At 40.6% G+C, this 13,269-nt stretch overlaps 1 protein-coding gene across 1 annotated transcript in view; it reads left to right on the top strand.

Annotated features, from left to right (window-relative positions):
- Nucleotides 1-13,269, top strand: part of F5 (coagulation factor V) — a 70,715-nt gene that overhangs the window by 13,328 nt on the left and 44,118 nt on the right. The window contains exon 3 of the mRNA XM_036202546.1: nucleotides 1,962-2,084. Within this exon, the coding sequence (XP_036058439.1) occupies nucleotides 1,962-2,084 (123 nt within the window). The remainder of the gene's footprint in view (nucleotides 1-1,961; nucleotides 2,085-13,269) is intronic.

Raw genomic sequence — 13,269 nt, 5'->3', positions numbered from 1 at the left:
TAAATAAAATATTGGTTTTTCTCTGTCCCACACCAGAGGGCTCTTCTGATTTGGGACATAAGAAGCTCTTAACCTTTTCTTTTAACAATGTGCTTGGGTTTAGAGAAGGAGTGAGCCAATTCCATCTCCAAAGCCAGCTGGGAATTTGGGCATAGTTTTTCTTACTACTTCCTGCTGGAGGGGGGCGCTGTATCTTATGGGGACATAAAGAAAATTTTAGGATTATGGAGTAGTCCATGAGTGTAAACCGCTGAGCCAATTGCCTCGAAACCATTCTGGATGTTGGATCATCTGGACCATGGTGTCATCAGAGACCTTTCAGGTGGTCTTGGCTGATCAAACCTGATGTATCTTAATCTGGAACAAATCCATAGCCTCTGGCTTTCTGTGGAAACAAAAGCAGAGACTCTTTTCCAAAGCAACATATCCTTATATCCAAATTTTGAAGTCAAGGTACCTGTAAAATTTACATATTTGTTTAGCTCAACAGCTTTTATGATCAAATCTTTTTCTGCAGTTAAAAATCCCAAAGACAAGACAAACCAGATTCTCTGTGTAATATTCATCTTTGTAAGACTGAAATGCCACTGTGGCTGCTGGCTCTGCCCACCTCAGCTTCCCAACATGGCGGTGGTACAGTTTACTGACAGCTCTGGTTCTGGAGCCATGTGTACCATCAACTATCAGAAGCAGTTCTATCAAAGCAGTGCATAGCCCAGAACTTTTTTTTTTCTTTAAACTAGCAAAGGCTAAATCCACCATGTAGCAGAGTAAAATGCCGCTTGTAGATTCCTCATTCCCGCCACACTGCAGGTCAGATGCACACGCCAGGAACCTGCCATAGTAGCTCAAACTGGCAGGCTGCCGCTAACTTGAGGGAGACAACTAGGAAGCTGTTTTTAACTCTGTTTTAGAATCTTTTTTCTCAGGTTTTAGGTGGAAACTCATGCAAACACATTGGGCACCATTTGTAGTTTGACTTTTTCTGCCTGGCCCACAGTCAGGACAAATCTCTCTTACCCGCCAGTCCCATAGTCACTCAGACCCAACCAAGAAAGTACACAGAGACTTATATTGTTTACAAACTGTATGGCCGTGGCAGGCTTCTTGTTATCTACTTCTTCTATCTTAAATTAACCCATTTCTGTTAGTCTATACTTTGCCACATGGCTTGTGGCTTACTGGTGTCTTTACATGTTACTTCTCCTAGCAGCGGCTGGCAGTCTCTCCTCCCAGCCTTCCTGTTCTCCGCCTCCTCCTCTTCCTTGGCCCACCTACCCTATCCTTCCTGCCTGGCTACTGGCCAATCAGCACTTTATTTATTTTAACCAATCAGAGCAACATATTTGTCATACAGGACATCCCACAGCAAATGAGTATGAATTTTAAAAACATGTCAAACCATGCCTATACAATACAAAGTTCAAATGGCTTGCTATTCCATGTAGAATAAATCCATAATGGCCCATGGATCCTCCCAATCCCTACACCTTCTCACTTCTCATTTTCTCCTTGATATTGTAAAATTGTTGGTGTGAGGACTGATGTGAGGTCATTTTTAATTAAGATCTCAGGAATTTGGGGATTGTTGAACTTACATGAGTACCAAAGAATGGTGCAGACCCATGGGAGAGTAGAAACTCAAATGTGTAAAAAAAGACAGCACATGAGAATGGATAGGATCTGGGGCAAACTGTCTCTCACATCTTTGGAGTTGCTTTGGGTTAAGGCCAAGGATTTGCGGTTCATTGTCATTTAATAAGCCATGGTGGAGTAGATGGGGCAACAAAGACACAAAAGTCAGGAGATGGTTTAAGGCAAGTTCAAAAGAAGCAAGCCAACTTCAGGACCAGAAGGAATGGTGGTAATCACCTTGGGACCTTTCTGCATGTCCCTCCTGCTTAGCAGCTGTGTCTTTGATGATCCTGAATGTAAACAAATTCAAACTTATCCTCCCATAGGACTTCTTGGACCTACTTTATATGCTGAAGTTGGAGACATCATGAAAGTTCACTTCAAAAACAAAGCAGACAAGCCCATAAGCATCCATCCTCAAGGAATTAAATACAGTAAATTTTCAGAAGGTAAGACGAATTTATTATTCCTCTGACCAGAGAAAGGGTAGATCCCTTTAATATTATTGCTAAATATTTTTAAAAACTGATACTGTTAACCACGCACTCTTAGAGAAATTTCCTTTCCTGAATATTGTGATTATAAAAATTGATCATGCTCTCCATTTCAGAGATGAAAACTAATGGTATAGAGTCTCCTAAATACCAGGATTTTGTTAAGTTCCCGCTCCTAGTAGAAAATCATCTGATCTCTCTGAATTCCATCTGTTCATTTTAAAATGGGAATGACAATAGATTCTAGGATGGTTTGGGGCAGAGATAAGTCCATGTTTTACAGTAAGTGAAGCAAGAATTATCATCACACAGACAAGTGCAGGGTAAAGGCGTTCTACATCAACTCCACGGCTGCTGTGCTTCCTTCCCCTGCTCCTATGAGTTCTAATGGGCACAAACAAGCCCCAAGGTAATTAAGGGTGAGCAAACATGTTTTTTTTAAAAAGCCAGCTACTAAATACATCCACCTTTGCAGACAATACAATGTATGCTGCCTTGGAAAGAAGACATTTTAACTGAGGAATTGCCTCCATGAGATTTGCTTGTGGGCTTGTCTGTGGAGCATTTTCTTAACTGTTAACTGACATGTGAGGCTTCCAGCCCACTGTGGATGGTGCTTCCCCTGGGCAATGAGCCTGGGATGTGTGTGTGTGTGTGTGTGTGTGTGTGTGTGTGTGTGTGTGTGTGTATACATATATATGTGTATATATACATATACACATACATATACACATACACATACACATACACATACACATACACATACACATACATATACACATACACATACACATACACATACATATACATATACATATACATATACATATACATATACATGGTGGCTGAGCAAACCAGGGACGCAAACTTGTGAGCAGAGTTCTTCAGTGATCTCTGTTTCAGTTCCTGCCTTGACTTCTCACCATAATGGACTGTAATCTGTAATCTGTAATCCAAGTTGCTTTTGGTCAGTGTTTTATCACAGCAACAGAGAAAAAAATTGGAACAGTTGGCAAGTTCCTGGACGAGATATTGTGCATAGGACTCTCTTTTGCGTCATACAGTGGTTAGTCTACTTAAGAGGTTTCTAAACCAACATTTAACAATGCAAAGCAGGGAAAGGAACAGCAGCATTGGCAAACTGTCCCTTTCAAGTGCCACTTACAATGTGGGAAAAGGTAAGAGTTGTGGACTCTGCCCCTCAGCTCAGTTGTTTGCAGAAGGAATGGACCTTGCAACATCATCTATCTTCCTTGAATGTTTATTTGACCCTCTATTACTCAGTCAGCAAGCATTTGTGAAACAAAATTACTGAACATGACCCCAGCACATCTATTTGTAGCTTCTTAGCACTGTGTATGAGTGCCCACATTTCCATAAATTCAAAAACAGTAAATGCAGATAAGTAGGAAAAAATGAAAAAATTTCCCTGGGAAACAAGATGTAGACTTAGTACATAGTTTCCTGTATGTGGAGACAAGCTTCCTGTCCATTGTGTCATGCCCTTCTGTATTAAAATGTGGTATCTCCCCATGTGTAGCTAGCACTCACTCTCACCTATTGCCTACCTCTATGGTTGGACCTATTTTGGTGCAGATACACTAGCTACATGGTGAGCCAGCAATGTGAGAGTCCAAATTCTTTATCTCAGAAGTAAATGATCAATAGATGGACAGTTCAAGACAGAGACAATAAGCATAGTGTTTAGAAGCCATAGAGGTAGGTAGGTTACAGATGGGTTCCCCTGTTGGACAGAACACACAAGCTGGTTTGTGGAAATGCTTACATGTCCTTGCTAATGGTGTTGAATTTTTTAAGCTTTGAATCAGGTCTCGGAAGACAGCTTAGAAGGTAAGAGTGCTTACTGAACAAACATGGGCACCTGAGTTCAAATTTCCAGAACTCCCAGAAAAAGTGAGGCATGGCCAGGTGCATGTATAACCTTCAGTGCTGGGGGACAGGAAACGGAGACAGGACCTCTCTAGGGCTTACTGGTCACCAGCTGAGCTCCATAGTCACTAAGAAACTCTGTCTCAAGGGATGAAGGGCAAGAGTGATCAGGTTGTCAGATGTCCCCTGTCTTCTGCCCATGCACACATGCACACCACTGTAAAAACTCAAATTTCCTATCACTAAAATAATTTAAATTGAAATAAAATTTAAGTTAATTTCCAAAAGTCTGTAAGTAGCATGCATTACACTATTGGTAAGGTATATTTGAATGATTGTTTTTTAAGAAAGTTTCACGGTTAAGTCTTAATATTGCTATTATTCTTTCTTTTCTTCTCTATCTCTCTTCTCCCTCTCTCCCTCCCTCCTTCTTCTCTCTCTCTGTCTCCCTCCTTCCTCCCTTCCTCCCTTCCTCCCTTCCTCCCTTCCTCAGTGTGTGTGTTTATGTGTGTGTGTGTGCATGCACACGCTGGGGATCAGACCCAGCATCTCACACATGCTAGGCAAGCACTGTACCACTGAGCTTCATTCCCAGACCCTTGATAGTATTCTTTTATTTGATTTATATTCTTGTATTTACCTGTGAAGTTGCATTGTACAATACCACAAAATTGTTTTTAGTGGTTTATAAATTGCTTTAAATTGTATTTAATGTTATAATTCCATTATATTTAACCATCTTCTAATAAGCTAGAGCCCTAAATCTAAAAAAATCCAAGAGATTGTATTTTGCATCTAAGTGTTGCAAAATTCTGTATATGAAAACTTAGTCTTCAAGGATTTTCCGTAACATTCCAATTCTTGACACAAGTTTATTTATTTATTTTTACCAAGTATGAAACAAATTGTAATGATGAATAAAAAATTCTCACAAATCACAAAAAAATCTGCATTTTTCATTTTAAAAGCCCTTTGATGTCTATGCAATACAATCAAGTTCATTCTACAACACCAGCATTAATGTGCCCATTGTCTAAATTACAACTTCTAAAGGAATATCCTGGATCTTTGTATCTTTGTATGCACAGAGACATTCACTGTGTTTAATAAATGGGGAAGAAAGAGTTCACAAAAAAAAGTAACAAGGGAGATTTAATGAATGAGTGCCCTAAAGAGTAACCAGAGTCTCTTCACAGAACTTCACTGTCCCAAAGCTTGCATGCACCATTTCACATTTTAAAACATATTGGGGGCCTCTTTGAAAATAATTAGTACCTCATGGCAGAAGTAAACATGTTATAAAGTTGAGTGTGGACTGAGCAGAAAATGAACAGAACTGAATAAATATAAAATGAATGAGAACTCTTGTGTAAGGGGATTACTCTACCACAGGGCGAACAAGGTTTTCTGTGCCCCCTCAGTCCATCCTGTCCCTTTCTTCTTTTCAATTTGTTTGACTTTATTTTGATTACAAAGTCAAAATCAGATTTACCAAAAGAAAACAAACCACATTTCATAAATGCTTCCTCTAAATAGCTGTATCTATTGTGTTTTAGATTATATAGGCTACAAAATGAGAAATATAACATTTCTGTTTTATTCTAAAATTAAAATAATCTGCTATGAAAAGAATAAAAGAACTGATAAAAGTATTCTCCAATTACCCTAGGAGTAATCCTGTGTATACGTACAAGCTACATCCCATGTGCAAATCTACTGTTCACTATTTATTTCCAGGTGTCCAAAATTCACCTTTTAAACTTAATTAAAATTACTATTCAATCATACAAAATGCTATTTTACATTAAAATGAGAAATGAAGTTCTCCTTGTGGACATCTATTTGTGTTACCATAGCAACCTTTTTTAGTACCTACCTGCATGTCTTAGCATCCTGTTTTGTACAGGTTTTAAAACCCATCAAACATAATTAAATTTTCACAAATAAATTTGATGACACAAGGAAAATCAGTCACACACCAAGAAGGCCATTCTTATACAGGTTCTTCTTCAAGACAAGCAGCATGTTCTGACTGTGCCCTCTGCATTGAGTAGCTATGGGAAGTAAACAGAGGTCAAAGCCATCACAACTGCAGCACCATCATGTGCTTACCCTGGTCTCCTTTGCATTTGCACTGGACACAGCACCTGGGATGCTTGAGGTGGTGGTGGGAGTCATGGTAATCACTGTTGGGCTAAACTGAAGGACTGATAATTTAGTAGAGAGAAGGACACTGTGTTATCTTCCTTTTGCTCAGAAACGTATTAATTTTGTGGGCAATTATAAGCAGTTGCATTGTCTTATTACCAATTTTCCTCACCTTAAAATGCATGGCTGATATAGATTCCATGTTTGTGTTTGCTAAATTTCATGTGTTGGAAACCTGATCCTCAATGAGACCATATCAAGGATGGGGCCTTTGAGAGGGCCTTAAGTCATGAAGTTACAACCCTCATGGTGGGTTTTGTACCCTTATAAATGGAACCATAAGTGGAGCCATTTCACCTTCTGTATATCACATGTGAATATAATGAAGAGAGCAGTTGGTACCAGGGATGGGCCTCATGAGAGCACCACCAGGTTGAAACCCACATCTAGCCTCTACCATGAAGAATGGCTGTGCTTAGATGCTACCCAGTCTAGGGCCCTCTGTTATAGCAACCTAAATCCACCCAATATCAATTTTCTCAGATGTGCTAGGACACAAGAGCACTAAGATATGTCTCATCTGAGCATAGGGTTGGATCTGTGATGTCGGCACTCGAGAAGCTAAGATGGAGGGATTGTGATTGACATGACAGCTTGTGATATGGAGCAAGACCCTGGAGACCCTGTGTCAAAAACACAAAGACATTAGAACATGTGTGTGTGTGTGTGTGTGTGTGTGTGTGTGTGTGTGTGTATTCTAGTCTTCTCCACCCATCAAAAATAGTATCTCTAAAAGAGGGATTATTTTATCTTAATTTAAGGTAAAGGGCTTTAAAAGTTATTAAGACTCCTTCCGAAATTATCAGGGGTACAATGCAAAAGTTTTGACTTTGATGTCAAAGTTCAGATGCCTTCCTTCTCAACCTAGCTGAAAAAGTTACCATGATTCATATAATCCAACAAATATTTAATCATAAATTGTGATAGGAGATGGCTCCGTGTATGAAATGCTTATTGTGTAAGTGAGAGGGCAGGAATTTGGATGCCCAGCAGGGGATGTGGGCATGGCAGCCCTCCTGTCACCCCAGGGTTTAGGAGGTAGAGTCAGAGGACTAATCAGACTATTGAATCAGTGAACTCTGGTTTCAAGCAAGAGACCCTGCCTCAATGCATATAAGGTGAAAACCACCAAGGAGGAAGATATCTAGTGTCAACATCAGCCTCAACGTGCACATGGGTATATGTGCACCTGTACAATCATGCACATATACCTACATATCACATATACACATGTGAACACAACAAAATAATTTTAAAAAGAACATCACCACCATACATAGCATACAGTCAGATAAGGGGTGAGTTGTGTTAAATCAGACATCTAAAAGCTAAGCAGACATTTTATCTGACAACCTTTTACCCTGCAAAGGAGGCCACATTCTCTTTTGGAGAGTATGGAAAGGCAACAGGAAGATGTTACTTCCCACTCTAGGAACCCCCTATGGGGTCTTAGCAGCTAGAACAGTGGGAGCATCAAGTTGGGAAACACCATGTCTTATTCCAGGAGGCTGTGGAGGAAGATCACTGAGTATGCATGCCTCGTATAGGGCAGCTCAAGGAACCACATGCCTACCAGTTGTTGCACAAAGTCTGATCTGGGCAGATGGCCTCCTTATCAGTCCTGTTTGTGCTTCAGAGATTTCTGAGATAAAGCTTCCTGTTTGTCCTTTGAGAGTCTTCTTTGTAGACTCTTTACTAAGAGTTAATGTTATAACTCAAGGGGAGTTACTCAAGCTATTGTCTTTCCTTGGCTCCTGATCATTGTTAACATTCAAATCCTGTTGATCATTGAAATGGGAGTTTATCTCATAGTAAATATTAGTTATTTGTTAGTGTTAAACCTCTTGTGGTGGGATAGGTGTAATACACTCAATGGTTGATCTTTACCCTAGAACAAGAGTCATAGCCTCATGTGTCTATGACAGACAGGTGGGCTAGTTAGATGAAAAATGATTACAATGCACATTGGTGAGCAGAAACTAAAAAACAAACCACAGCCAACACTCTGGATCAGACAGACTTTATGCCAGAATTTGGCTATGCCACCAGATCTCTGAGATTTGCATTGGGTTTGTTTTTTTAAAAGCAATCAGTGATATATATTCCAAATAATATATTCAGTTTTCTAAAATAATGCAGTTTTTAATGGTGGCTTTTAATTTACATTTGTATCATGCAATCCCAACAGATTATGTCTATAAGCTCTGTGTTAATGACCTTAGCTATAGCCCACAGGACCTTAAATTGTCACATTACAGCAAACGTGCTTTGAACATATATTCTGTGCTTCCTATGTACTAGAGAAGACACCAGAGTACTGAGCATACATGCCTAACCCCTTCCGTCAAGGAGCCCACACTCCAGCAATCAAAATGTGTAGAATGCTAGTAATCATAACCCAGTAGGAAAGGATATACCACAAATATTTAATTTTTAAATAGTGACGAGTACTGTAAACGCAAGTGTATGGAACAGAATCAGAGATGAAGGGAGAAGTAACCGGTGTTTGTGTTGGCTTCAGAAAGATTAGCATGCTTTTATCTAAAGGATGAAATGGGGTAAGAATACTCTAAACAGGAAGAACTGTATATGCAGAGCCTCTGAGTAGCATAGCATTGGGCATGTCTGGGGAACAGGCAGGAGGCGTGGGTGATTGATACAGAGCAAATGACAAGAATCACATAAGAGGCCAGAGAGAAGCTGGGATACATCTATCAAATGTGGCATTATGGCCAATGTTAAAAATTTGGTGAAATCAGTGAATCTAGATATAAGTTCTTAATTTTTCCATTGCATGGCTCCTGTGCTTAGACCCTATGTAGTACATCCTTACACACACCGCAGCACCTGAACTCCCCACCACTGTTGACCATACGGGGTGCCTTGTTTCCCACTCCTACCTGGAGAATACAGATGCATGCTGATGCCATGAAAATTCTTGCCACATTTTGAGTGGGTAGATTTTCTGAAGATGGTTTGAGGTGAGGTACAACTAGATAGGGAAGCTAGCACTGCTGCAATATAACAATTTAGGGGACTGTTTCTGAGTCTCTCCATTGTGTTCCATCAAGTAGAGTGTGGTGGTATTGTGTTCCCCAAAATATTGTGCATCCAAATAAACTTATCTGGGGTCAGAGACAGAACAGCCACAATATTAAACATGAGGATAGGCAGTGGTAGTAGCACACACCTTTAATCCTAGTATTCCAGAGGCAGAAATCCATCAGTTCAAGGATACAGCCAAGCATGGTGACACAGCCTTTAATCCCAGAAAGCAAGCCTTTAATCCCAGGGAGTGACAGCAGAAAGACAAAGGTATATAAGGCGTGAGGACCAGAAACTAGAAGCATTTGGCTAGTTAAGCTTTTAGGCTTTTGAGCAGCAGTTCAGTTGAGATCCATTCAGATATGAGGACTCAGAGGCTTCCAGTCTGAGGGAACAGGTGAGGTGAGGATGCTGTGGCCTGTTCTGTCTCCTGATCTTCCAGCCGTCACCCCAATAACCTGGCCTCAGGTTTGATTTTATTAATAAGACATTTTAATATTCCTGCTACATTAGAGATAAATAGGAGCATGATCAGAAGAGAGATGGGAAATTTAAAAATACCCAAATGTAACTTCTGTATTTAAACATCATAGCTGAAATGAAAAGGGGTACCAAATGATATTATTAACACGTTAGATGGTGTGAAGAAACTGTTAGAGAATATTAATGTTTTTAAAAGAATGTTTAAAATTTAAAAAGATAAAAAGATTGAAGATGAGCAGAGCATGGGTGAACTGTGGTACACTATCAAGTGATATAACATGTTTAATTGCGTCCCAGAAGTGGTAGGGACAGAAAAAGAACTTGAAGCAAAGAATCGCTTAAAACTTTTCTGATGTGGTGTAGACTACAGATCTGCAGATGAAGAAAGGCCTGATAAGAACCTACCCTGCCACCAGTATCACAGGCTGTTGGTTCCTGTACATAACCTGTTGCTAGAGATACAATTTACTTATGTTACTGAACACAGAGAAATTGAGCTGGTCCCCCAACTAGATTAGCATTCACCCCTAATGACTAGCATTCATGATTCTGGAAGGCACTTTGCACCCTCCCAGAGGAGAAATAATTATCAATTTCATTCAACTACAAACCCTGCAACCTACAACAGAGACCTGCTCTACCCACGAGATATACTGGTACAAGAGGGGCACAACTGTCATGATAGTTACCAATCACTTTTTGATTACAAGTGGACAAGAACCTGAGACTAGGCGGATCATGGACCCTCAGGGAAAACCTCCTACTATTGTCGTGCTAAAGGAACATAACAATAAAATGACTCCTAATGAAATACTGCTGTGCCCACAGTTCAATGCATTGCTCAGCTATCATCAGAGAAGCTCCTTCTTGCAGTAGATGAGAATTAACACAGAGACCCACAACTGGACAGTGTGCAGAGAGCCAGAGATTTTGGGGTACTCTGTCTTAAATAGGATGTCTTTATCAAGCTCCTTCTCTCAAGGCCCAGGGATTTATGTGAAGGGAGAGGTGAAAAGATTAACAGCCAGAGGTGGTGGATGACTCCTAGGAAACAGTGTCTTCCAGACACAAAACTGATGTGCATTATGAACTCAGAGTCTGTGACAACATGCATAAGACACGCACAGGTTCAAAGCAGACAAAACTTCAGCACTAAGAAGGAGGAGTAAATGCGAGGTCCCACCATTCACTAAGAAGATATTCACAATTGTTCCCTGCTGGGAAAGGGAAAATTAATTTCTTCAATAGAGTGACACTGGGTATGTCAACTGTACTCCAGGACAGGTCCCATTCCAGGAGTAGTGGGCCAACACTAAATGGACTCTATGTTTTGGGATGAGTTTTTTGTTGTTGTTGTTGTATTGGGGTGTGTGTGTGTGTGTGTGTGTGTGTGTGTGTGTGTGTGTGTGTGTGTGTGTGTGTGTGTCTGCATGCTCTTTTGTTTTGATATTTTCGTCTTATTGACTTTTCTTTTTATTAGTCAGTTTTTCTGTTTTGATTTTTCATTTTTGTTTTTTGTATTTTTTCTTTCCTCCTGGTTGTTTTTCAGAAAGAGAGAGAGAGATCACAAAGCTGGATGGGTAGGGAGTGGGGAGAATCTAGGAGGAGGTAAGGGAGAGGAAAGAATGTTTTCAAAATATAATGTGAAAATTTTTAATTAAAAAAAAAAAAAGGAATCGACAAAGCCAAGAAGTAGGAACAGGAGGAAAACCACGACAGAGCATCTCATGGCCAAATGGCCAAAAACCAATGATAAAGCAAAACTATTGAAAGTAGTCAGAAAAACAGACACCATACACAGGGAAGGGCAAAATTAAGAAATGGCAGCAGACGTCTCACTCTGTGATCAGTGCAAGTCATGTGACAGTGAGGGGCATCCTTAAAATGGTGTGGTGGGACATACTGGAGTTATAGGACATGAGGAAATCAAGCTGGAACTAACCTGGAAGCTCCTTCTCTACTGGCTCACTTTCATAGTACTGGAAGATTCTATGCACAGGACTGGGGGAAGAAAGTAATCGATTTTAGTCAGCTATAAACTCTGGGATCTATAAAAACAGCCTGTGAGGTATTGTCTTAGTTGATGATTGATGTGAGAAGGCCAGTCCACTGTGGGTGGTGCCATCCCTCGGCAGGTGGTCCTGGGTGCTATAAGAAAGCAGGCTGAGCAAACCATGGAGAGCCAGACAGTAAACAGCACCCCTCCATGGTTTCTGGCTAAGATCCTGACTCCAGGTTCCTGTCCTGACTTCCCTCAGCAATGGAGTGTGACCTGAGAGGTAAAAGCTGAAGCAAACCACTTTCCTTCTCAAGTTGCTTATGGTGTGTTTTATAACAGCAATAGAAACCCTAATAAGACACATATCAAACACAAATGGATAAACAATATATCATCTCATTTATATGACATGATATAAAAACAAAGTTTTAGTGAAAGAAATCAAGTGAACAGCTTCTTGGCCTGGGTGGAAGAGAGCATGGATTACAGGTAGCATAAGGATATTTTGAACAAAAGAACCATTCTCTATGTTCACTGTGACTGGCTATCAGATTGTACAGATTGGTTAAAGCTCACCAAGTATCATATTTAAATTTTGTGAACTCTGTTATATATCAATCAAAGGAAATGGCAGGAGGGAGGCCGGAAAGGAAGGGGATAGTGAGAGGAAAGAAGGGGAGAGCAAGGCCAAAACCAAGCATTCCTCTTTCAAAAGTACAATCCATTCAGGAAGAACAGTTCCCACTGGCCTTTGGCCCATCACATAAAACACCTCAGGCTAGATTCCCTGTACTTGCCTTCTACCAAAGGCAACTGCGTCCCAAAGAGAATCTTGGCATCAGCTGACAATAGAGAAACACTTGGCTTAGTTGAATGGGGACCGCTGCTGGCAAAGAGGAAGCCAGTGCCTCTTGATTGCCTAGAACCCTCACCTCTCCCCTTCCTGCTCTCACTTGCCCCATCCCTACCGTGTCTCAACCCCCCAAACCCCCTCTAATCTAGGTTCTTCTTCAAAAGCGGAAGACTCATTTCTACATCGCCCCCTCCCTGCTGCTGGAGGGAACACTCAGCATGCGTAGGTTGTCAATGGTGTCTTTGCACAGTGAAGTGAGGCATCTTCACTTCTGGGACAGACTGGTTTCATATGCCCAAGGATCGGACAGCATGCACGAGCTAGAGGCTGAGACTGTGATACGGAGAAGAGTTAGAATAATAGCCCATTGCCAAGGAGCGACTGAGAGACAGAAAACAGGTCTGGGGATGATTGCAGTGGGAAAGAAGACATGGTATTTTCAGTGCCAAACAAAACAATATGTAGAGAGTGCACACATCCCATGCCAACAGTTAGCTAGCATGACTCGTGAAGGACTCTGAGGAAAGCATACTGATTCTTGTATTAGGAGATAGTTTACTGATGAAATGTGATTTGAGTCTCTGATTACATATAAACAGTTGTTATAATACCCCAAGAACTAACTTGGTCAATCTTAACTAATCTTCGCTAGTAGCAATTAT

The sequence above is a fragment of the Onychomys torridus genome, chromosome 11 (genome assembly GCF_903995425.1).
Source record: "Onychomys torridus chromosome 11, mOncTor1.1, whole genome shotgun sequence".
In the NCBI taxonomy this organism is placed as follows: Eukaryota; Metazoa; Chordata; class Mammalia; order Rodentia; family Cricetidae; genus Onychomys; species Onychomys torridus.
Note: the sequence above shows the minus strand (reverse complement) of the source record. Positions and strands in the feature narration are given on the sequence as shown.